Raw genomic sequence first — 24,869 nt, forward strand, 5'->3', positions numbered from 1 at the left:
ACAGAGAAATGATCCCGGGAACACAACTGACTTCCAAAAGAGATGCTGATGACAAGACAGAGACGAGACAAGAACTAGAAATGTGAATAACCAAATTATTCTTCCCACTGATTCTTCATGGCCACACTGGTGCTGGTGCTTTAATTCCAGGTCCAGCAGACTGCAAAGTGTGCCACCGCTTTGTTCTTCAACACAACACACTAAAACTTTGGCTGTGAATGATTTAGGTGGAGTGATCTGAATGTGGGGCTCGGACATGGAGGGAAGTCATGGATAGTTAGTGATGGACTCCTTCCTCTGTGCCCTCTGTAGAACAGAATGAGCTGCTCATGCATCCTTCATCCATCATCATCAAAACCAAATAGAAACAAATCATCTAACAGCTTCCATGCAGAGCAGAAGAGCTGTTTATGCTTAAGGCTCATATCTAAGAAAAGACACTTACAATGAAGAACAAAATAAATTCATGCAGCTTTGGTGCCAATGAGATCACTTCTCACTTTGCCACAGGTCTTTATACAGACAAACTAAAAACACCCCCTGATTCAGTAGCTTGTAGGACCTCCTTTAAAACCAGCAGATTGAAAGGAGATCACAGGTGTCTCAGTTACTGCCAGAACTGGATCCTGATTCCAGACTATTTTATTTTATTTTATCATTCACATGTTTGTTTCTTAAGTTTTCTTGTGTTCCACAAAATTATGCCTGGCTCGCCATCCTCTACTGGGAAAATGGGATCTGGATTAGACTGCTTTGTGGATGCGATCCCCCACACTGTTGTTTTTCCTGCTGCCAGCAGATGGAGACAAACTTTAACTTCATGTTCTCTGTTTTTGGTCAGGCTTAGTTTCTGTAGTGGAAATAATAAGTGTGATTATATTCTATGACTATGACATGTATGCACATATGATTCGTTCGGTAAAATAAATTGAACAGTGTTCATGTTGTACCTCTCTCCTAACCCACTCCATACTTACCGGTGATTTGAACGAAAAATTTTAAACTTGGATTCATCGCTCCATCAGACCCGTTGCCACTGATCTTCAGATGAGTTTGTTGTGGAATTTGACATACTGCAGCCCCTTCTCCCTTTTCCCTTTCATTAAGAATGACTTCCTGACAGCCTGATGAGGCTTCAGTGATCAGTAGATGGATTACCTGAAGGTCAAGATGCTTCTCCCAAGTCCTGTGTCAATCTTTTTAAAGACACACTACACACCATGCTGAGATATGCCAGTGTAACAGGGCGGCCCTTAGCGGCTGGAAACACAGTGAGATGGACCAATAAATATAGTAAGGGAGTCCTCTTCCTTACAGCCAGCTAATAGTTTTTTAGGATTCGCCTTGTCGTTTCAAAAATACAATTTTATGCTGTCAAACTGTCTAATCTTTGATATTTTTCATAGATGTAACCAAAGGAATGGAACAAATGATATATTTTATGACAGGCTGCCTAAAGACACAGTTTAAAATTAGCTCTTTGCTAAGTTGTGTGTAGACACAAAACTGATTCATCTCGTTATCTGCCTTTTTTATGTTTGAATGACTCATAGGTGAGCGTTGAAGTTGCTTATAAACAAACCAAAAACATTGCTCTAAAATGGTCTAGTACAGGAGGTGTACTGAAAATGAATGAAAAAGCAGCCAGTGTCCAAAGAAAAGCATTGACAGTTCTTCAGAAAGTATGAAGAAATACTGCTCAAGAAGGTCTGGATGCTTGGAAGCAAAAAATAAAAAAAAAATGACGGGCGGCTTAAAACTTTTTAAACAGTTCTGTAATTATTGAAGTTAAAAAAGTGAAATAAAATATTTCCAGTGCAAGTGTTCCTAAAAAGTTCCTCGTCTAGCTATTAAATAGCGTGAATTCTTTTGATGTTCCAAAAGTACACATTATTTTGAAGATCACAGGAACTTTTCCAAAACTGGTCTTATTTTTTAAATTTCTTACCGGAAGTTACGTCTTTGCTCCGTGTTGTTGGGCCGTGGCGCTGAAAGGAGCGCTCCCAGCCGCAGGGGTGGATGGCAAGGAGCCGGAAGAAAGAGAAGTCAGAATAAAAGGACGTAAAACAGAAAAGAAGAAGAAGACTAGGAGGAGGAGAGGAATGAGGAGAGGGAGAAGTCCAGAGGAGGAGAAGAAGTGAGGAGCTGGTGGAGTGACTCAGTGTGATTTCTTTAACAGCTGCAGCGGCTGTCAGTCAAACACGAACAGACCCGCCAGGTGGGCTCAGGCCCCGCCCCTTCAGGTAAACCCTCAACTGTTTCTGCTGTTCCAGAAGTCCTTAAATATCAAAGTAATAGTAAGTAATCAAAGTAACAGTGGAGTTCTGCTGAGTGGAAAAATTACTTTAATGTGTGTGTAAGTATGAGCGGGAGTAGACACGTGTAGAGACTTTGTACTGAGAGGAAGGACGATTTAAAAGTATTTTTCACAGTTTTGTATGAAGTACTGCAGTAATTACCAGTGAGTGTGTGTGTGTGTGTGTGAGAGAGAGAATGGGATCAGTGAGCATAAGCAGCTTTCCTAAAAGCATGAAGTATTTGCTCACTTCCTATCAGGCTGCCGGTGTTGTGCTGCATTCTGTGACCGGATCAACTGCGTTCCTGCCTGCTGCTCATGTTTCCATCACTTCATGCTCAAAAAGCAAAGTCAGTGATGCTCTTCATCAGTCAGAGATCCACCTCCAAAACGTACAAGAAAAATCCATCTGATTTCAGTTATGACGAGCTGTTTGTACTAACGTCATAAAACAAAGAAAAGTCTTTCTAGAAGACACATGAAACAAATGTCCCGAAGTCAGAGCCAGTGTTGTGTCAAAAAGTGATTGTCTGCCAAAAACTGATTGTTTGTATTTAAACTGCTAGAAATAACTTGTTGGTCTATAATATGTGAAACATATGTCAATTGTATCCCTCATGAATGATATCAAGTCATCTTAAGCAACAAACAACATTCCTGTAACAAGGTAGAAGCCACAATCAGTTTTTGGCAGTGACTTTTATGTATCCTTTATTTATGCAGTTAAAAAAATTCTTGTTGACTTTAAAAAGATCTCTTTCAAGAGTAATCTGGCCAAGAGGACAGCTGAAATTGCAACAAATGCAAAAATAGTTCTGTAAACATATTTTAAGTGGACAAAGGGGAGCTGATTGATTATAATGTAAGTACAATAACACAGGTAATTTTTTTATTTTATATACACCCCTTTGTAATACCTGTTTACCAAAGTCTATTTAGCAACATATATAATGATATTACACATTAAAAAAACACACGGAAACATTGGAAATCAGTTTTTGGCACAACACCTGTCTGCAGAGCATCTCAGTTGAGCATGGCTAAAAACCAGTAAACAGGCAGAATTATGTTAATAAACCAACCAGCAGAGGGTGCTCTATAGGTTGGCTAAGTTTGTAGTTTTGCATTAAATTAGACAAGAGCCACTAGCACTTCTTCCTGGTGCCTTACAGTGGTTGCTAGAGGTTGCTGGCCGTTTTGGGGTGATATTGGTTGCAAACAGGGTGCTGATGTTAGATGAAATAACATGGAGTCACTCATAAATATCTCACAGTTGTAAGTCATTACCAAAGGATAGAGCAACAGGAGTAAAATAAGCTTAATGAGTAGTAGGCTCAAACTGTCATAAACCTCTGACGTGCTTGAGGGTTTGGCTTTGGGTTGGGCCTTCGGGGGCAGTGCAGTGAGCTGAGAGAATGCCAAAACTTTTCCAAGTCAAACAAACATTTAGATAACAAGACATATTGGCCAAAGCTGCTGCCACAAACATGAATCATCTCATGCTCGCTCAGATGACAAGCAGTATGCTGTGGGACCGACACGGCGACCTCTAAAAGCGGTCACACCTGCAGCGGAGCAGCCCCAACTGAAACAAGTCACGTGCAGACCATCGCTTGTTTTTTCTCCAGCACTTAAAATGCTTGCGTTACGTTCCTGGAAGCAGCGCTTAGGCTTTTAAATCAGCACTGTCTCAGCTTTTCCAGTTAGCACGCTCTGAACACACACCAATACTTAAATAGCATGAGAGGAAATACAGGCATGAGACACACCACTGCTGAAAGGAATTTGTCCTAGGTGAAGAATTTCCCATGAACGTCTTCTTTAGCATTGCTTGGATCCTTTTCCTCCCCGTTGAACACTTAATTTGATTTGAAGCAATTTTCTTTTCTCACCCTTTAGTGTCATGCAGATCTAACCTTTTCAGCTTTCTTACTCTTCCTGCCAGTCTAATATTAGCCTGGTAGTTTCATCTAGAACTGGATCCAAAACCTGACATGTACAAAACGGCATTGAGGGAAAAGCTCCCCCCAGAAGCTAAATGTCTTTTAAAATGGCCACAGAGCACTTTTGCTTTAAATCGGTGGTTTTTAAGGGTTTCCAACCTATCTCACACTTTAGTGTTAGCCATTGTCCCATGATGACGATTGCATCAAGCACACTCTGAATCAGCGCAGTTAGATCAGTTTCCATACAATGACCCACAAAATCCCAAGCAGGTGTTCATAAACAGCTGACACTAAGTGTGACAACACAATAGAATTTGTTTTAAACAAAGATCTTCAGTCTGTCACAGTGATTCTCAGAAAGTTATGATAAAAAACAAACACTATTCTGAAGCATTTTGAAAATATTACACATTAAACAAAGTGAAGTAACTTAAATGAATGGTAAGTCAACAAAAGTGAAAGTTGGGAGAATCAGGATTGTGAGAGGTGCAAGGAAGAAAAACAAAGAACTAACTCAGAGCAAGTACTAGCAACAGCTTTATAGACTGGAAAACCCAGTCAGCCTTGCCCTCCAGGTAGCTGAAACACCTGCAGAGGAAAGTGAAGACATTAAATGATGGGATCGGTCAGACTAAATTAAAGGAAAGGAAAACTCTCCGAACTTAGTGCTTCTTTGAATGAATTCAAGTCTCTGGAGTGTGAATCAGCGCTGACACCAAATGCCGCACCACTGCTTACACAAACTAAATGTCAAATACCTCGAACTGGAAGCACATGCTCTACAAACACTGTCAGACAAAGGCAGAATGTGGGGAACCTTTACCATCTTCCCCTTTCAGCTGTTTGAATAAAATGAGTCTAGTAGTCAATAGAAAATTAAAGGGCAGCTGGTGTTCCTATCTGAAACCCGTTTAACTGAAAGCCAACAGTCCATACAGGACGCGGCCTCCTTCCAAACTCATTGAAGGCTGTCTGGAAAAATCCATGAATATAACAGCAGTCAGTAACATGCACGATCTGCACAGCACAGGTCTGCAATTAAGCTGAACTGGATATTCCACAAATACGTGTGGGCTGACCTGCCACATGAGAAGGTCATGCCACGCTTACGAGTCAAGAGCCGCTACTCTAGTTTGGCTTTCCCCCTTCATATCTGTGTGTATAGAGATGCAGAGATATGGATCGTCATTTAGATGTTTTGCTTCCCTGGACCTGAACCACTTCCTGTAATTAGGTCCCATTACTTTAGAACTCATCAGATTTGTGTTTATTTTGGTGCTTTTCTTCAGTAGAAGAAGGATTCAGGTCCTCCACTGCAGGTAAAAAAACCACTAAAACGTGTTTTTAGAGCTTCACGCATCATGGTGCTCTGCTCCTGGACCACCAACGGGTGAATAAAGAGTCGAACACACATTTTAGACTATATACAAACACGTGACTTCAGTAAAAGAAGAAAGAATGGAAAAATAATTATTTACAGGTTTGGTCCTATTTGATTTTTATTTCTCAGAAGAGAAAAAACTTTTAGCATTCTCAGCTGACTTTTAAAATGATGATCCACAGACTGTATACCTTCATATACATATACAGTAGGCACTATACTGTACATTAAGACATCGACTACGCTTGCCATTGCACGCACAACAAAATCCACACCCAAAGCAAAGCTGATGTTTCTCTAAACAGGAAAATGTTCAACTGTCAGCCCAGCACTTAGAAATAACAATACAACTCTCTTTTTTTCTGTCCGCTTGCAGCACGCTCTTACTATTTATGGATTCTTTTCTCTTTAAATGGTTTTTAGTTTTACAATTTAAAGCATGAACTTCAAAATAGAACCAATAGAATTTCATCACCAACCCCAGGGCTTTAATAAAAGACAGAAAAAAACTGCAGTTCTTCTAATGTCCACTAGAGGCTACAGCATAGACTCCCATGTTATACTTGATTACAGCGTGCTTCAAAAGGGGTGTGGCCTCTTTGGCTGACCTGCAGATAGTTCACAGAAGTGGCTGCAGCTGCTAGCTGTCTGCTAGGCTTCACCTCAGCTAATTGGAGTTCCTGAATTGGGGACCTCTGGGCCATATTTGTGCTGTTAGAGCCTTTTGTTGTCATTTTAATAATTATTATTATTATCTAGCCAACAATATGGCTGCTGTGTGCGTAATCGTACTAACAGACCATTCAGTAAGTCCATTTCTAAACTTAAACTTTTATTTAGATGTTACTGTGCAGTAATTAGCAGGTATGTGTCTGTGTGATGCTGTTGTACTGTCTGTGAATGCAGCTTGACAGTCAAGCTAGCTAGCATTTAGCTAATAACATAACACTCCATCCTGTCATACAGATATGGTCTATATGCTATCTCTGAGGTTGAAGGCAGATACTAAAACTAATGAGTGGCATTAAGGTGGGTATAGTCATCTTTTATTTACAGTCTATATAAGATAAACACTCAGAAAATAAGCAAATCAATTTTAAAAAATCATTTAAAAAATAAATGAGTTTGAGGAACCTTGGCTGTCCACATGATTTTACTGCATACAGGTGATATTGCATATTTCAACACAAACTGATGTGTATCTGAATGTGTAACTGGTTTACTTTGAATTTGTGTCCCTGCATTTCTTCTCCTGCTGGCTACGTTTTCTTTTTTCCAAATGCAGCCTTTATTTATACTCCTTGTCTGGAAAAAGGCACTTAGTCTGGATTTGAAATTCTCAGAATCCAGTTTGATGGTTTACCGCCAAACATCTCCTCACAAACATCATTAAACTCCATTTCCTTCCTCCGTCTTTCTTTTTGCAGGATGAATGGAAGCGGCTCAGCAGGAAATCCCAGCGCTGCCTCGTCTTGCTCACTTCCTGCCCACGCTAACGAGGGGACGCTGAAGACAGAGTCTCCGAAGAAGGACCACCAGAGCAGAGAGCCTGCCAGTGTGCCTGGGTCACAGAAGAACCAGAGGCCAGGAGGGAACAAACAGGCTAAAGAGAAAACAGACCGGCGGGATCCTCACACGGAGAAAACCCCAGAAAATACTCCAGAGACAAACAGGCTAAAGGCTAAAGATTCAACTTCTTCAAAAAATGAATCAAAACCAGATCGACCACAACCAGAAAACCTCTTTCCAGACCAAACCGAACTAGATCCTCTTCCTGAATCAACAGATTCTGGTTTGGGGGCAGATCAGAGGAACCTTGGAGATCCTGTCAGACCAAAACATGAACAAGAACCGGGTGACTCTCAGGACTGTCAAAACCACAAAGATCTTTTTTGTGCAGATCAGAAAACTAAAGATGACAAAAGAAACTCATTTATAACTTTGCTAACAGCTGAAAAGGATGTCCAGAATAAGCTCCATATTTCTGAGTCCATAGAGGAGAAAAAACCTGAGAGGCTTCAGCATTTGCAAGATCCTCCTCACCTAAACACCCACAAGTCTCCTCCCCCTTCTCCTGCAGACCAGAAAAGACACTTGGATCCTCCAGCTAAAAGATCCGCCCTGGCTCCACCAGCTCCACCTCTCACCATTGAGGCTTTCTGTGACCAGATGCAGCCCGGCCCTGCAGGTTTTCCTTCCGGGGAGCCCAAACTGTGCGGCTTCCTGATGAAGCAGGGCGGGCCTCTGAGGGCCTGGAAGCAGCGCTGGTTCACTTACGAGGAGAAGAAGAACCAGCTGTTCTACTACCGCACACCAAACGACGTGATGCCGCTCGGGTGGGTGGAGCTCAGCGGTGCCACCTTCGCCTACCCACTGAAGTCAGAGCCGGGTACCTTCCAAATTAAGACACCTGAACGCACTTTCATACTGAAGGTAGGAGGCCAAATGTTGCTTAAAGCATTTTTGGATTTGAGTCGCAAGTGTTTGGAGTCTCTTAATCCACCTGCACCCTCTCCAGGCTGTGACCGAGGAGCTGATGCTCTATTGGCTGCAGCAGCTACAGGTGAAGCGCTGGCAGCACCGAATGATGTCCATGTGCTCAGACCCAACGAACAACAACAACAACACTGCAGGTGAGAAACCAGCGCGAGCTGCTGCTCGAGCTTCTACATGGAACGCTGAGACATGAACTTAACTGTTTTAAAGTTTCTCCAGGATGTAGTTACAGCGAGCAACAATAAAAGTTTATTTAAAACAAAAGCCCTGAACACTGACAGAAGATCTGCATCGTCTAATCTTATTTTGAAAATATCAGTAAATTACAGTTTGGTGAGCTTCAACCACCGTCCACTAGAGGCTCCAGCAGACCCCATAGTGCAGGGGTGGGCAACTCCAGGCCTCGAGGGCCGGTGTACCTGCAGGTTTTAGATGTGTCCTTGAACCAACACAGCTGATTTAACCCTTTAAAGCCGGTCGGAGCAGACCCGCTCCATTTTGCGTAACTATTTTTAAATCCCGGTAGCACTGCAACCACGTAAGCTAGCGCAATATTTTTTTTTGCATATGAAACCGGAGGAGTTGTACTTACATCTTATGCCATCAGCTTGTCCTAGGTCACAGTTTCCTTCCACATATAGCTTTGCAAAAACTGTATAAAAAGCACTTGCAGCAACAAAAACATAATATTCCAGAAACACGCTTTGCCGATCCGGTCAGCTGATGCTGATGACATGACCTGCCCGAAACCGGAAGTGATGTCATTTTGCGGAAATGTCGTTTTTTACCATCGTGGCCTTATGAGCCTATACTTGTGTTTTTAAAAGTTATGTTTGACTTTATGACTTTCTGTGTCGTTTCTGGGATGCTTAGGACTCATATTGCACTGCTGGAAATATTTTATTTTGATGCATATGCTGCTATTTTGCAAATTTGCACTATAATATATTTTTTCGTTTTTCCTGCAGTATATGAAAATTGGTGTATCTCAAAAATAAAACTATGAAGACACTTAAAATAAATTTCCTTTGGTGGGAAACTAGTTTGTGCAACTTTTTTGTATTTACAGTTTTGAGGGATAAGCCTCTTAAATTTCTCTAACTAGAAATATATGTTAAAAAATCAAAAACGATTTTAAATTTTTTGTAGTTTATTGCACTTTTTTGCAATTTATATAATTACTATGCACTTAATGCGGACATATTATTAAAATTTGGGCTATAATGGTTGTATTGATGTATAGCAACTTGAAATGCTCCAAAAAATGGCTCCACAGCATGTAAAAATATACTATAAGCTCTGGCGGACTTGGTTCTATGGTAGGTCTTAAAGGGTTAAATGGCTAAATTAGCTCCTGCAGTTCTCCAGAGGCCTGGTAATGAACTAATCATGTGATTCAGGTGTGTTGACCCAAGGTGAGATCTAAAACCTGCAGGACACCGGCCCTCGGGGCCTGGAATTGCCCACCCCTGCCATAGTGAGTCAGTCCCGAAAGAAAAACATGTTTACAGCCTGATTTTTAAAAAGGGGGCATGTCCGTTTATGACTGCCAGGTGGCTGTAGCTAGTAGTGTTCACCTCAGCTAATTGGAGTCCCTGAACTGGACCTGTGGACTGCGTTTGTGCTGTGGGAGCCTTTTTAATGCTAACAGATATTATTAATTTCGTTGACTCATAATTTGCATCATAACTTTCGCCAGGACGAATTTGGCGGCGATCCAATCTGAATCAACTTTTGATTTAGTCTCCTAGTCTGATGATGTTCAGTTGACTAAAACTAAACTTTCAGCATTTGCTGTCCAAATGAGTTGTGGTCCCAGAAGAAGTCTGAGCTCTGTGTCTGTGTGATGCACCTGTACAGTGTATGCCTCTCATCCACACGTGGTCACTTCTAGCTCTATTAATGTTGAGGCTTCAGAATGCAGAAGCTACAAAGCTGTGAGCTTCCCATCTCATTTTTATACCCAGTCTGTGGTTGAAACAGACTTTCAGTCTCTAACTTGCTTTTCCCGTGACTCTCACCAGAAGCTTCTTCAGACCTTTTCTGGTGTGCTTTCACCTCTTTTGTCTTTATCGGCCCTCTCATGTTCATGTTTGGTCTCTCATGTTCAGGAAGTGAGTGACTGCTGTGGTTTATCTTCCTCTTCCTCCTTTGTGTCCCGGCAAGAATTGGGAAATCCTTCCATGAGGCATGGGAGGGGCTCAGACTGACTCACTGTTCCCTGAAAGTCTAAAATTGCGTCAGAATAAAGGATCGAGTGAGTCATTTAGCATGCACTGACTGGTTTTATGTTCCTCTTTTCATAGAAATATTTCAGGTTATACGTTTGTCACAGAGAAGAAGCTGCTTTTCCTTTCATTGTGTCTTCATATATGTGGCTGTTTTTTTTGTTTAGGTCAGCATGAAGGAGTTTACAGGGTCTCTCTCTGTGCTTCTTACACCCTTATCATCCTAATTAGGACCTGAGTTTGGAGATGGAGATCATCAAAATCCCAGCAGGGCCATTAAAAATTAAGCAGAGGAGCAGGTGGGGAAATTCACTGCTCCCTCCCCACTGAAAGGCACTAAACATGAATCCAGTCTGGTTTTATTTCTCTGTGCATTATGTCGGGATTCACTGATCAGCTTTTAGTTGAACGTCCTCTTGTACAGACTGCCTACGGTCAGTTATCCGTCAGTGTTAAGCAGGCAGAGACTAGCTGAAGCTAAGCAGAGCATTCCTATGACAGCAGTGGTAAACACGGTCATGCTGTGTTTAGGTGCAATGCAGCCTCCAACTGATGGTCAAGGTTAAAATTGGTGACAGTGTTCACTGACTCTGATATTAAGCACTCTGACGAGCGCCTTTTGAGTTTCTGTGTTTGATCAAATAAACCATTTTTTAATGGTAAATGGCCTGCATTTGTATAGCGCTTTACTTAGTCCCTAAGGAACCCAAAGCGCTTTACACTACATTCAGTCATTCACCCATCGACACACACATTGGTGATGGCAAGTTACATTGTAGCCACAGCCACCCTGGGGCGCACTGACAGAGGTGAGGCTGCCGGACACTGGCACCCGTTGCCTACTGGGCCCGTTGCCTACTGGGCCCTCTGATCATCACCAGTAGGCAACGGGTGAAGTGTCTTGCCCAAGAACACAACGACCGAGACTGTCCGAGCCGGGGCTCGAAACGGCAATCTTCCGATTACAAGACGAACTCCCAACTCTTGAGCCACAATCGCCCGTGGCTTAATCTTAAATTATACTTTTGCAGATGAAGCAAAAAGTGTGATTTTACTTCTGTTGTGTGCCTCTACTGTCGTCTATTAACAAGTAAGCACATTAGAGCGTTAAAAAGGTTAAAAATTAAATCTTCACTTAGCAAAAATTATGCAAATGTGATTAAATGAAATCATGAATGAAGCTTGTACTAAAAAGTGTTACATATAGCGTATAAGTATCAGTCCAAGTACTTCATGTAGCATGCAGTCAAATACTTCAGCTCTGAAAATATTTGACTTTTAAGAGGCCATCACGGCTCATTTCACCAAATATTGGCGTGGTCGATATGCTCTGTGATGTCGCCCTGTGGAGCTGAGGATCATTTCCTGTTATGATTCAGTTACATCATCATCTGGACAGGAAGTTTTTCTGACTGCAGATCAGCTGCATGCGACTGAATGAGAGGAAACCCCCACGGACTAAATATAAACTGGCGAGCAAACACCTGCTGGAAGGAAAAAAAACTGAGTCGCACAGCTCAGAGCTTCATTCTTTCATTTTTTTATCGTGAGATAAAATTTGTATAAAACAAGCATTGAACCTCCTCTGTTTATCAGTCTGACTACTGGAGCAGCTCACCTGGCTCTCAGGTATTCAGTACATGTCCCAGCTTGTTCAGCACTTTTACGTCTCAGCTCAGCTCACAGAGACGGCTCCATTGTTTGTTTGTTTTTAATTATCCTTCATGTAGGTGTTCAGAGCCTAATCTGACAGCGTGGAGATCTTTCAGTGCCCCCTGCAGGGTCTTTATGACATGGCCTGGAGATCCTCCCAGACTCATCCCAATATATACAGTGAAAATCGCAAAATTTCTTAATTTTTAAAAGAATCTTTTTTTAAAATTGTTTTTATCTACGTTTGTGTTGTTTAGGCATCAGAATTACTCAACCAGGCTGCTTCAGTAAATCATTCCTATTATATTATAAAACACCTTTCAGGCACACACATTTCTGGATTATACCTTTTTGTAGCTGTTTCTTTTATTTATAGTCTAAACATTATTTATTAATACAATCTGCAACTCTTTCACAATTTTAGTCTTGCTTTCTACTTTTCTTTAACTTAAACTTATTTTTATTTTTTTGCTTTGTTTTATCACTGTTGTGCATATAATACATATTTGTCGAGCTATCTTATCCATCTAGCTAACTATCTAGAATTCGAATTAATCACATTATTGGACATCTAGTATGGAAAATTTTAAAAGAAAAAGATAATGGAGGTAGAAGTGCAAATAATTTTACATAAGGGGGACAAAAAATACACTGAACAAAAATATAAATGCAACACTTTTGTTTTTGCTCCAATTTTTCACGAGCTGAACTTAAAGATCGGAAATATTTTCTACATACACAAAGGACCCATTACTATCAATTATTGTTCACAAATCTGTCTAAACTGTGTTAGTGAGAACATCTCGTTTGCTCAGATAATCCATCCCACCTCACAGGTGTGGCATGTCAAGGTGCTGATTAGACAGCATGAATATTGCACAGGTGTGCCTTAGACTGCCCACAATAAAAAGCCACTCTGAAATATGCAGTTTGATCACCAGCACAATGATACAGAAGTCGCAAAACCAGTCAGTATCTGGTGTGGCCACCATTTGCCTCTCACAGTGCAACACATCTAATTGAGATGTGTTGCACTGTGAGGCAAATGGTCCGCAATGGGCATAGAGTTGATCAGGTTGTTGATTGTGGGCTGTTGGTCCACTCCTCTTCAATACTTGTGTAAAGTTGCTGAACATTGGCAGGAACTGGAACACGCTTTCATGTGACAAACTGCTGTCATGTGACGACCTGCAGTCAGGTCCAGTCCCCGATAAGGACGACGAGCATGCAGATGAGCTTCCCTGAGACGGTTTCGGACAGTTTTTGCAGAAATTATTTTTTATGCAAACCGATTGTTGCTGCAGCTGTCCGGGTGGCTGGTCTCCACCTGGTCGGCCATCCTAGAGGTGAACATGCTGGATGTGGAGGTTCTGGGCTGGTGTGGTTACATGTGGTCTGCGATTGTGAGGCCTGTTGGATGTACTGCCAAATTCTCTGAAACGCCTTTGAGGACGGCTTATGGCAGAGAAATTAACATTCATTTCACAGGCATCAGTTCTGGTAGACATTCCTGCAGTCAGCATGCCAATTGCACGCTCCCTCAAAAGCTGTGACTTCTGTATCATTGTGCTGTGTGATCAAACTTCATATTTTAGAGTGTCCTTTTATTGTGGGCAATCTAAGGCACACCTGTGCAATATTCATGCTGTCTAATCAGCACCTTGACATGCCACACCTGTGAGGTGGGATGGATTATCTCTGCAAACGAGAAGTTCTCACTAACACAGATTTGGGCTATGTCCACACGTACACGGATATTTTTGGAAACGGAGATTTTCCGTTTTCGTTTTAAAAAATAATCCCGTCCACACATAAATGCAAAAATGAAGGAAAACGCTGCTAGGAACATGCCAAAGCTACAGGTGGTGATATATTCCTAACCGTGTAGAAATGTTGGCCAATCAGAAGTCTAGAAGCCTCGGTGGGAAATAGTAAACAAAGATGGCGCAAAGAAGCAGAACCCAGTCCTATGTGTGGAGGGACAGTAACTGTGTGTGTATGTGTAAGCATTTAAACACTGCAGAGAGTACAATTAACAGTATTTTGTCTAAGTCCCCCATTGTAGAAATTCATTTCACCGAAACAATAACGTGGCGCACAGTGTGACGTCAAAAAAGGCGCACACCTTTGACGCTGCGTTTTCTCAGTTTTTCTCGTCCACACGTAAATGCAAAAAGAGAGTTTTTGAAAATATCCACCCTGGCAGGCGTTTTTAGAAATCTCCATTTTCAGTGACCGAATACGCCGTTTACGTGTGGACGGAAGGTGCAAACTCATAGAAAAATCTGCGTTTTCAAAAATACCCGGGTACGTGTGGACGTAGCCTCAGACAGATTTGTGAACAATATTTGATAGTAATGGGTCCTTTGTGTATGTAGCAAATGTTTCAGATCTTTAAGTTCAGCTCGTGAAAAATGGGAGCAACAAAAGTGTTGCGTTTATAGTTTTGTTCAGTGTAATAATTAAACAATTTAAGACCCGTCAGTGAAGTGTGCTAAGGTTCAGACTCGTAAAACAATTAGCCTGAGCTTTTTTTCAACAGTTTTAAAAAGAGTGAACATCTTTATATTCCTATCACCTTTCTTTTTGCGTCTGGACGCAAGAGTCATAGCTGAGCCAGTGTTGATGTGTTTTGATCTTTCCATACAACAGAAACCTTTACCAGAGATTTGGAAGTGTGCCTTTTTTTTACTCCCCCTACTGAAAACTGGTGATTCTTCAATGGTCAATAACTACAGACCATTTTCCAAACTCTGGATCTTAGTCTGGTAAATAATCAACTTAGAGTTTCCTGGATTACAGTAGTTTTTTATCTCCTTCTCTGCCTGGCTTCAGGAAATTGCAGTGCTATGAAACTGCTTTCTTAAAAGTTCTTAATGATGTCTATTGAGCCTTGAAAGCCTTCAAAGAACTACTGCGCTGCTCTTTTTATTGGTCTGTCAAAAGCCTTTAGCACTATTGACCATGGCATTTTATGCCAGAGGCTACTGGTCATAGGCCTTTCAGACCAAGCGGTTTGGTGTATTACTAATGACTTTTCTGACCATCAGCAGTGCATGTAGCTCAATGGCCTCTCTTCCAGAGAGTGCCCCAGGGTTATGTAGTGGGGCCTGCACTATTTACTATTTATGTTAATGGCTGTGGACAAAATCTTAATGCTTTGGTTAATTTTTACACAGATGATACAATTATTTATTGTGTTTTGAATTTATACAGTCACAGCTGTGTCAGCTCAGACTGCTTTTGAATGCAGGAAAAAAAACTAGTTTATGTGAAAATTACTGAAACTGAGGCTGAAGTTGGGCTTCTTTTTCCAAAAATCAATCGTGTTTCTCTTTCACAGCAAGGAAAAGGCTCGTTGTTACCACCTGTTAACCCCTGTTAACCCCTCCTGGATTACAGCGATAAAATTTAGATGAACGCCTCTGCTCTTTCTCTCCATTTCATGGACTGTTTATCACAGGGCACTAAGATTTACAAGCAGCTGTAAACCTTTGGCACGCCGCTGTACTTATATTCTCTGGTTGACTGGCTCTCACTGGCCATATGCAGGATGGTTCATTGGTATAATTTTATCTGTAAATCTATGTATGGTTTACTCCCTTCCTATTTATCAGAGTACACATCATGCAAACAGTTTAGTCATAGTCTGCAGTCTTCATTACAGTCACCATCAGTTCATACAGAACTCAGAAAGAAGGCATTCCTCTTTTTCTGCCCCATCTTTGTGGGATACACGATATGACATCAGCTGATGTCATTTGTAGACTTTAAAAGACGTACTAATGACTTTGTGAAATCATCCCTGGGAACTTGTTCCTGTTTTTGACATGAATGTGTAAACGTTAGACAATTTTAGCTATTCTATTGCTGCGATTTTAATGTTTGTCTGACACGGGTCACTCTTGTAAATGAGACACTGAGTCTTAATGAGACTATATAAGAGAGTGTATAAGTAAAGGTCAAATAAAAAGTATTTAAACATCAAACACACATTCATTGAAAATAAGCAGCTAGAAGAAAACACACAGGCTTTGTGTGTGTGTCTGAGGTGTTGAATGTCTGTGTGTGTTTGTGCAGATGACTTCCTGCCAGTGTTGAAGAGCCCCATCGGTCTGGTCGGGGAGGGGGCCGCCAGTGTGCAGATGACGCGAATTCCCCTCGCCAACGTGTCACTCAAGCATCCGCTCATCGAGATCCAGTGAGTCCCCTCGGCCACAAATCTGAGACATTTAAACGGCTCAGACAGTCTGATGTCTTCCGCTTGTTGTTTTGTTGTTGGTCTTCATGTTTCTTCTTTCTGAGTACAGAAACTCAGTCCACTGTCTGCGTAAGAGGTCATCCCAGGACTGGAGTCAGAGCGTGTTTCATGTAGAAGCTCCTCCCTGGATTCCCCCGAACATTGCCGACACAGTCAACACCCCCAGTATGTATATACAGTACTACAGCAGTACTACAGTAACTAGTCAGAGCTTAGAGTACACCAGTAATACCATTTATATTCATCTATGAAACCACATGACGCACATCAGTTAAACTACAGTCATAACTTAAAGACTTGAATGATGTTAAATTTTCTCTTTTTTTTAAATTCACACAAACGGAAGTTTTTTATTGTACTAAAAACCTCAGAAACTTGGTGTCCAACCAGATCCTTACTCTGAATGGTGTTACCTTTGCCTCCAGCAGCCCTGTGAGGAGTCTCTGAGTCACTTATGTCCCTCAGTGTGCACATTAGACAAATATGTAGGACTTTTTTGTTTCATATATGCAACATCAACAAAATTAAGAACATCGTCACAAAGTGATGCTGAAATAGTAGTTCACGGATTTTCTACTTCTAGGCTGGACTGTTGGAATTCATTATTGTGAGGTTGTTCTTAAAGCTCGTTGAAAAGCCTTCAGCTGTTTGAAATTCTGCAGAATATAACAGACGAGCTCCCCAGTTTGGATTCAGGAACACTCTCTACTTTTCCTATTAGATTTCTCTTTTTAATAAACCTTGTAGTTAGTGTTGTGTAGGTGACAGGTGACAGTGAACCAAACCATGTTATGAATGTTTTCACCCACATTTGGTCGAGACAGATTGCTGCCCCACTCTGATTCTGCTTCTGTTGAAGGCATCTTCTGTCATAAAGTGCTCCACATGGAGGATCATGTAATCACTGAAGTCTCTCTAATACTGTAAGGCCTTTACTTTGAGATAATAAGGCAGCATTTTTGTGATTTGGGGTTATATAGAAATAAAGTTGAGGCCTGCGGTGTCCATCAGATGTGGAAGGAAGAAGATGCATCTATAGTTACCTGTGACTTTAAGTTGGACTTGAACTGGGACTTTTTCATTTTGACTTCAGACTTAAGACATAAACATCAGTCTGAACTGTGACTCACCTGTACTGAGTATTTTGTACCTGATTTGGGCCGTGGTCCACTTCAGTCCTCGGGTTTTTATTAAGAGCTTGTTAGTCTGTGTTTGTCCTGTAAATTACCACCATCAGTTTCTTTACCCGCTTCAGCATCCAGGTGTGTGATTTCTTTTAATCCTTCTCTGTCACTTCTCAGCTTCTCCAACCCTCAGCACTCCCTCTGAATCCCCGAGCCCCTCCCCTCCCCTACCATTGCTCAATGCCGCTGATCAGGCGCCCCCTGCAGATGGCAGGCAGTCACCATCACTGTTTGAGAGTTGCAGTCGCAGGGTGAAGGCTCGCAGCGCGTCCACCTTGCCTGTCCGCCACAGAGACATGGCGTCTCAGTCCTCAGACCGGATAGGCCGCTTGCAGCAGGAGAAAGAGATGCTGATGGAGGAGGTCAAAGCTCAGAAGGTGATCAGTCGTTCAGTAATCATAAAATTTTATTGATCTCTGCTGCCACTGAAAAAAGTGACAAACACAGTGCCTCCTGCAGGAGCTGGTGTGGATCCTCCACAAAGCGCTGGAGGCTTCTCAGCTGGAGAAGCGAACCTGTGCAGAGTTTTTGGCAGAGGAGGGTGAGCAGGAACGTCTGGAGCTGCTCCGACACCGCGAGCGGCAGGCGGCTGACCTCCGGGGGCGGCTCGACGAGGCCAAGATGGAGGTGGAGGCGGTGAAGAAGAGTCTGGCTGAGAAGGCCACGCAGGTCGCCGAGCTGCAGCAGAACAACAGGATGCTGAAGGAGAAGAACAACGCCAAACAGGAGGTGAGGACAAACCAGAGGTTGCTGTCAGACTGACCTCTGGTTGGTCACGTTAAAATAACCCGTGCACGTTTGTTTCCATGACTGAAAGTTTCTCTGCGATCTGGAGCTGTTCCTGGAGCTGCTGCTGGCTCAGGAAAAAAGCACAAAACAAACCGAATGTGGGTGGATGTTGATTAGATCAGACAGAGGGCCTCTCCTGTGCATTCAACGCTTCACCTAAATAACCAGCCCAGATGATGGATGTGTCATGTGATTCGTTGGAAAACTGAGAATTGTAGCCAAAAGAACAAAAAGGGGAACGTTTGAGGAAGATCACAGAGCAAAATGCTCATTGAGCGAGCTCCGTGTCTCCACTTTTAAAGAGCGGTTGGCAGGTTGGTGTTCTGCAATGTTACTTAGGTCTCTTCAGAGGTGGTTTTTTAAAATATTTTCTGATTCTTCAAGTTTGTGCCTCCTTAATTTGGACCGTCCTCCTACCTTTGACCTGGATTTGAATTTCTGTACGCCACACTGAAACATCTCAATTCCTAAAATTCATCAGGAGGAGAGAGGAGGCTGCAGGAGTTATGACTGACGATCAAAAATAAAAACCGCGCTGAGAGTTGGGCTCTTTAGGTAGCTCGTCCTTCATAATCATGAGTTGTTTCAGTTATTTAAAATGACCAGCTGTGTCAGTTTGAGTGCCACATACACTGCAGTTTGATCTCAAATCGGTGAAATTAGTTTACTGCAGATTGCTGAATCCAAGACAAATATTTAGAAAAAAATTATGTCCCTTTAAGTCCAAACACATTCTCAAAAGGTTCATGTTTAATGAGCTGCGAGCTGCTTACGAAGTCTAAAACATACAACTTCACTCAGTTTTCTGCTGTCGCAGGTTTAAATAGCATTTCGTTTTCATTCAAGCAGCTTTTCACTTCCCGTAGTCTTCTGCTCCTGTGCTGGCATTCTCACACCGTGAGTAGGAGATGATTTTATTTTCCAGATATCTGAACTTTTAAATTTTCACTTTATTCAAAGCCACCCTGGACTGCACTAGGACCTTTGGTGGGCCTAATCCGGCCCCGGGGCTGCATATTTGACTCTGTCAGGGTTTCATTTTAATTCTGTTTTATGTGTGGCGTGCATTATGACCATATAGCTCAGTCAACTGCTCCACCCAGTGGTCACGTATCGTATCTAGGCAGTAACTGGCTGTGTGACTCAGCTTCTTCTTCCTGCCTGAACCAAAACAGGACGCACCCACGCAACATGAGAACGGCTGAAATGAAGCTGAACGATTCTTTATTCTAGTTTTGTGTTGTTGAATCACCGCCTGCAGCTGGCAGACAAATAGAAAGTGCTTAGAGTTACGAGCACTTCTACTTGAGTAAATGTACTCAGTTACTTTTTCTTGCTTCCTGTGAGCTTTGTGTGACAGTAAAACATGAAGTCTATCTGCAGCTGTACTCACTGTGCGACTGTTTCCTGTCAGGTGATCATAAAGCTGTCCAATCAGGTGACGGCGTGTCTGTCAGAACCGCGGCGCCCCGACTCGTCCTCTGCCGGCCGCATCAACTCTCAGACTCTCAGACAGCTTCGGCAGGAGAACAACAACCTCAAGGTGAAGCACAGTGATAATTTACAGCGAATTAAAGTTTTACTTGAAGGTACAGAGTGTAAGTGATTGTGTTTAAAAACCTTCCAAAATGAGCTGAAGCTATCAACAGTGAAGAAACAGACGATATTACGTTACTGAGTCTAAAACCTCTTAAACCTCCCAGGTTGTCTGACTGTGTTTGTGTCTGCAGGATGACATCGAGGCATATAAGACTCAGAACAAGTTTCTGAACTCTGAGATCTACCAGCTGACCAAACTGTGGAGGAAAAGCTCAGAGCAGGAGAAGACCCTGATGGTGAAGGTCGGTCTGATGCCATTTCTGTTCATTTAAACACTCCACCACCACACAGAGCTGCTATGGGCCAGCTACAGCCCACAGCCTACAGCACAGTGATTAATGCCCCTTTTCCTGCCCTCTGATTGGCTGCAGTGTGCTTTCCTGGAGGCCACTAATTGTCAGGTGGAGAGCCGTTACCTGGGAGTCCTGCGGAGGCTGCAGGAGATCAAATCTCTGCATCCGGCCCAGCGGGAGGCCGTGCAGAAAATGATCGAGGACGCTCTGAAGGGAGAGCTGAAGAGCGTCACGAAGCTCAGCGTGGACAGGTACGAGCACCTGAACAGCAGGGTAGACAAAATAACAGACACAACCTGCTTCTTTCTCATTCAAGAGTCACTCGACATGACAATTAAAAACTCAGAAGAAGAAACTCTAAATAGATCAAATTTTTCACTGTTTACTCCAGACCTGATAAATGTGTTAAACATCTGCTGTGTCCTCAGGGATCATGATGAGTACGGCTTTAAGATCATCCCAGACTACGAGGTAGAGGACATGAAGCTGTTGGCAAAGATCCAGGCGCTGGAGATTCGCTCCCACAACCTGCTGCACCAGGTCCGAGAAACCAAAGTTTACAGCCGCTCATCCGGAGGAGGTTAAATAAACTCAGCACGACCCCCCCCAGCAGGCTAGCAGGGCCTGCAGTCACTAATCAGGGCTAAAAAATCAGCCCAAACCTTCTTTCAGCTGCTCCCTTTAAGGGGGTTGCCAGAGCCAATCATCTGTCTCCACCTGTCCCCTATTAAAGATTTAGTCTTTATAGTCATAACCAACATTATTTTGTATGTTTAATGCTATTTATTAATTATATTTTATATTATTTGCTCATCATGTCCTGTTCAGAGCCGACCGACAGTCCAGAACCGGAAAGCAGTTTCCTACAAAGAAACTTTTTCCAGTTTTGATCAAGAGCTTCGATGTTCAGTAACTGGCGGTCTCGTTTGTCCCTGTAGGAGGGTCTGGAGCACCCCCTGCTGAGCCGCTGGGCTCAGTACTTGGCAGGCAGGTCCGACGATGACTTCATCATCTCACCTGAGCTCAAAATTCTGGTGCGTGAAGGCATCCCTCGGGAGTATCGGCAGAGAGTGTGGCGCTGTTTGGTCCGAGCCAGAACTTTGACAAGCCAAGAGCGCCACCCGCAACGCTATCAGCAGGTACAGCTGTAGAGAGAGAGAGTGCTTTATCCGCACCTGAGCACAGGTGGCTCCTCCTTCTTCCTGTTGGGAATGCTGGCGAGCACTCAGTAATCCTGTTCTGTTTCCAGCTGTGTGAGAAGAGTCGGACAGCTCCTAATCCTGCCTCCAGGCAGATCCAGCTGGACCTTCACCGAACCCTGACGACCAATCAGCACTTCTCCTCGCCGTCCAGCCCCGCCCTCCAGCAGCTCCGCCGCATCCTTCTGGCCTTCTCCTGGCATAACCCTGCCATTGGCTACTGCCAGGGACTCAACAGGTCAGAACAAAAATATAAATTTTATATCTGAGTACTTATGTGGACCCGCCTTCCAGGCAGAACCTCACCTTCCAGGAATGTCCACAGGTTAGCGGCCCTCGCTCTGCTGGTCCTCCAAAGTGAAGAAGACGCCTTCTGGTGTCTGGTGGCAGTGGTGGAAGCCATCATGCCTCAGGACTACTACACCAAGAATCTGGTGGCCTCTCAGGTCAGCAGACACACTCACCTGCTTGCCTGCTGTGATCTGTTTTAGTGATCAGTGAGGCTGATCTCTGTGAGTCTTTGTGCTCAGGCGGACCAGCGCGTGCTGAAGGACTTCATGGCAGAGAAGCTTCCTCGCCTGGCATCTCACTTTGAGGATCACAACATTGACGTCTCTCTGGTCACCTTCAACTGGTTCCTGGTGGTTTTTGTGGAGAGTCTGCCGAGCGACATCCTGATGCCTCTGTGGGACGCCTTCCTGTACGAGGGTACCAAGGTACCATACACCCGAACACACCATGACAGAAATGCAGACAACACTTGAATGCACCACAGTAGTGTCCATGGAAACAAAAATGATTTTGTTGTGACCTTTAGATGTCTTTATTTACATTTTAGGAGTAATAAGACATTGTTTACTAAGCATGGGGAACTGTCATGTGACATGAAATAGGAGTGGGAAAGCAGATAATTCTAGTAACGACCTCACACTCTACCACAAGCAGCGTAAATCCAGACGATGAGCGGGACAATGCCTTTGGGCTTGTTTCTGCAATGTGACAAATGCAGCACAGCTTTTACATCGTTTGTCTCAGGAAACAAGAAGGTAGTTCAGACCCAGAAATATATACCACACAGGGATAAATGCTGACAACAGCTCCAGCCACGTAGATCCAACCCAGAAGTTTAATTTAAACTTAAAGCTCAACTACCAAGTAAGTTAATATTATCTGGCAACTGAGGAACCAAGTGGCTTATTGGAAATCAGCCACTTGGAAATCGATCAGAGGTGTAATGAGTAAAGGGCCCAACTGCACCACAACTGAAAGAGTAATTTTATGACTCACCTCCTCAAAGTTTCCAATTAATTGTGTGGCGTGAGTGTCCTGTTATGAAATGCGTGTCTGTGCTGCAGGTGATCTTCAGATACACTCTGGCTCTGTTCAAATACAAAGAGGACGACATCCTGAAGATTCACGACAGCGTGGAGATCTACCAGTACCTACGCTTCTTCACAAAGACCGTCTCCAATGCCAGGTACGCACTCGCCTCCACCCGCATTAATCTACGAGCTGTTACACTCTCAGAAGTGTAGCGGATGTAGCTGTTGAATCTTTGAGCTTCAAACCCTTTTTACTGAAATTTTGTGAGAAGTTTAAATTTCCCTGATCACAGTAACAACGATTTAAAGATTTTTAAGTATCTGCAGCTCTCGGATACATGTGGTCCAGTCAGTCCAGTATTTCCTGCTCAAACTGCAGTACTTGAAGTATCAAGCAGCATAAAACAGAAACACTCAAGCTGATCAGTTTCCAGTTCCTCTGTGTTGGTGATCGAGTCCTTTCCACCTGCATGTGTCCATGCAGGAAGCTGACCAGCATCGCCTTCAACGACATGAACCCATTCCCCAGCCGGCTGCTGAGGAACCGGCAAGTGCTCCACCTGGAGCGCCTGCAGGCGGAGCTGCGTGAGCTGGAGGAGCAGCAGAAGGAGTTCATCACCGAGAGCGTCGTACGGAAAGACAAAGAGCTCGACGTCATGGTGAGCGAGGACGACGAGGACCTCTGATCACACGGGACGCTTCAGCTGCTCACTTCGAGACGACGATGAGTTTTCCATGAGTTCAAGAGAATTTCACTAAACCGGCTGTTAACTGGTTTCCTTCACACTAAACACAGGATTGTGTCAGGTTCACCATCTCTACTAACACTACAAGGAAACAGACACATACAGATTTAACTGCATCACATCTCTGAAACAAGCTTGCAGTAAACAAATGTGTACTGTGTTCACGTGTGTAATAAGTCAGGCTGCAGAAATGTGCAGATGTATTTCAGTGAATTCATTTGGATTAATATGTGATAGCTTATTTATTTCATTGCATCTTTTGCTTTATACCTAAAAATGCATGACATTTCTAAATGTAGTCACATCCCTATGAAACATGGTTGATTATCACCTGTAGTCACAGCTGGTGATAAAGTAATTAAAATGTCCAGCTATTCAAAAATAGGGCATTCTGCACAATGAGTACTTTTTGGTACTTGAAGTATATTTTGATGCTGATGCTTCAGGGCATTGTGCTGCATTGTCGAAGCTCTCTGGGCTTCCGGTTAGAACGACCTCACAGTGTTTTATTTTGATCTGGTGTAAAGTGCATTGTGCGGAAATGACAGCATGATAGTCACATGATAAAACTGACTTTTCTTTTTTTTTTAATTTTACTGGGTGTGCATCTTGTTCAAATGTCTTTTTCAGCATTTGTACATAAATATTCTGTATATAAATATTTGATTTTCATTTATTTTACAGAGTCCTTTATTTTGTTTCACAAATATGACATTCATGTCAAATGACATCTGCAGACTTTATAATGACCAGCAGGGGGCAGTGTATTGCAGTCTATGAGAACATTTACTGAGACCTGTTTCATGCACTAGTTTCATGTCTCATTGAATCCAACATGATGTTGATTTTGTAAATTAAGGTCACATCTTCATCACATCTAATTTCAAAACACTGATCAATTTTTTAAAAAATGAATTCCATACCAATTGCAGGAATAAAACAGGAATAAATAACAAACGAGAAATACATACAAAACAAGAGAAAGGCACACATGAGAGAACAGGTCACATGACAGCACCGCATTATCTACCCACAATTTGAACTAAATAACAGATAGCACATATTTATTCAACTTGCAGGCAATGAAAACAAATGGAAATCAGAGTAAAATTTAAAAACTTTTATTGATGTTAACTTGAAGTGCTGAATTAGCCCTGTTGTCAGTTCAAATCACTTCAATCTATAGCGCACTTTAAGGTCTTTAGACCTTAAAAAGTAATACACTGCAAGGTAAGCTTGCAGCATATTACTTTAAGGTCAACTGTGAAACTTTGTGGAAAGCCTGAGACAAGTTGATGAGTCAGTGAAGCGGACTTCCTTCTGATGACGGCTATACTGAGGTGAGTTTTTAAGCATATCCTGAACTTTAATCATTATTAGACTTCTGACACCTGGCAAATAAACTCTCACGCGATATGAGAATATAACAGCAAAAACCCAGTAGCTGGTACATGAATGGATAAAAATTGGATCCCT

General features: G+C 42.7%; 1 protein-coding gene across 1 annotated transcript; it reads left to right on the forward strand.

Annotated features, from left to right (window-relative positions):
• The first annotated feature begins 1,973 nt into the window (after positions 1-1,973).
• On the forward strand, positions 1,974-24,110 carry tbc1d2 (TBC1 domain family, member 2). The gene is made up of 17 exons (XM_084953545.1): positions 1,974-2,243; positions 7,051-8,056; positions 8,142-8,256; positions 16,081-16,201; positions 16,311-16,426; positions 17,563-17,822; positions 17,905-18,174; positions 19,649-19,777; positions 19,965-20,075; positions 20,205-20,377; positions 20,555-20,666; positions 21,065-21,265; positions 21,376-21,563; positions 21,651-21,771; positions 21,856-22,041; positions 22,681-22,802; positions 23,132-24,110. Exons 2-17 carry the CDS (start codon positions 7,052-7,054, stop codon positions 23,331-23,333), a joined length of 3,432 nt encoding a protein of 1,143 aa, XP_084809671.1. The 5' UTR covers positions 1,974-2,243; position 7,051; the 3' UTR covers positions 23,334-24,110.
• The last annotated feature ends 759 nt before the right edge of the window (positions 24,111-24,869 follow it).

This window comes from Perissodus microlepis, chromosome 2, assembly GCF_051167445.1.
Source record: "Perissodus microlepis isolate ML-2025 ecotype Zambia chromosome 2, ASM5116744v1, whole genome shotgun sequence".
Classification (NCBI taxonomy): domain Eukaryota; kingdom Metazoa; phylum Chordata; class Actinopteri; order Cichliformes; family Cichlidae; genus Perissodus; species Perissodus microlepis.

Coding starts and splice junctions, on each gene's coding strand:
- tbc1d2 (XM_084953545.1), top strand. CDS start 7,052: ATGAATGGAAGCGGCTCAGCAGGAAATCCCAGCGCTGCCTCGTCTTGC. Junction 16,202..16,310: donor CATCCGCTCATCGAGATCCA/GTGAGTCCCCTC, acceptor TTCTGAGTACAG/AAACTCAGTCCACTGTCTGC. Junction 21,564..21,650: donor TACTGCCAGGGACTCAACAG/GTCAGAACAAAA, acceptor GAATGTCCACAG/GTTAGCGGCCCTCGCTCTGC.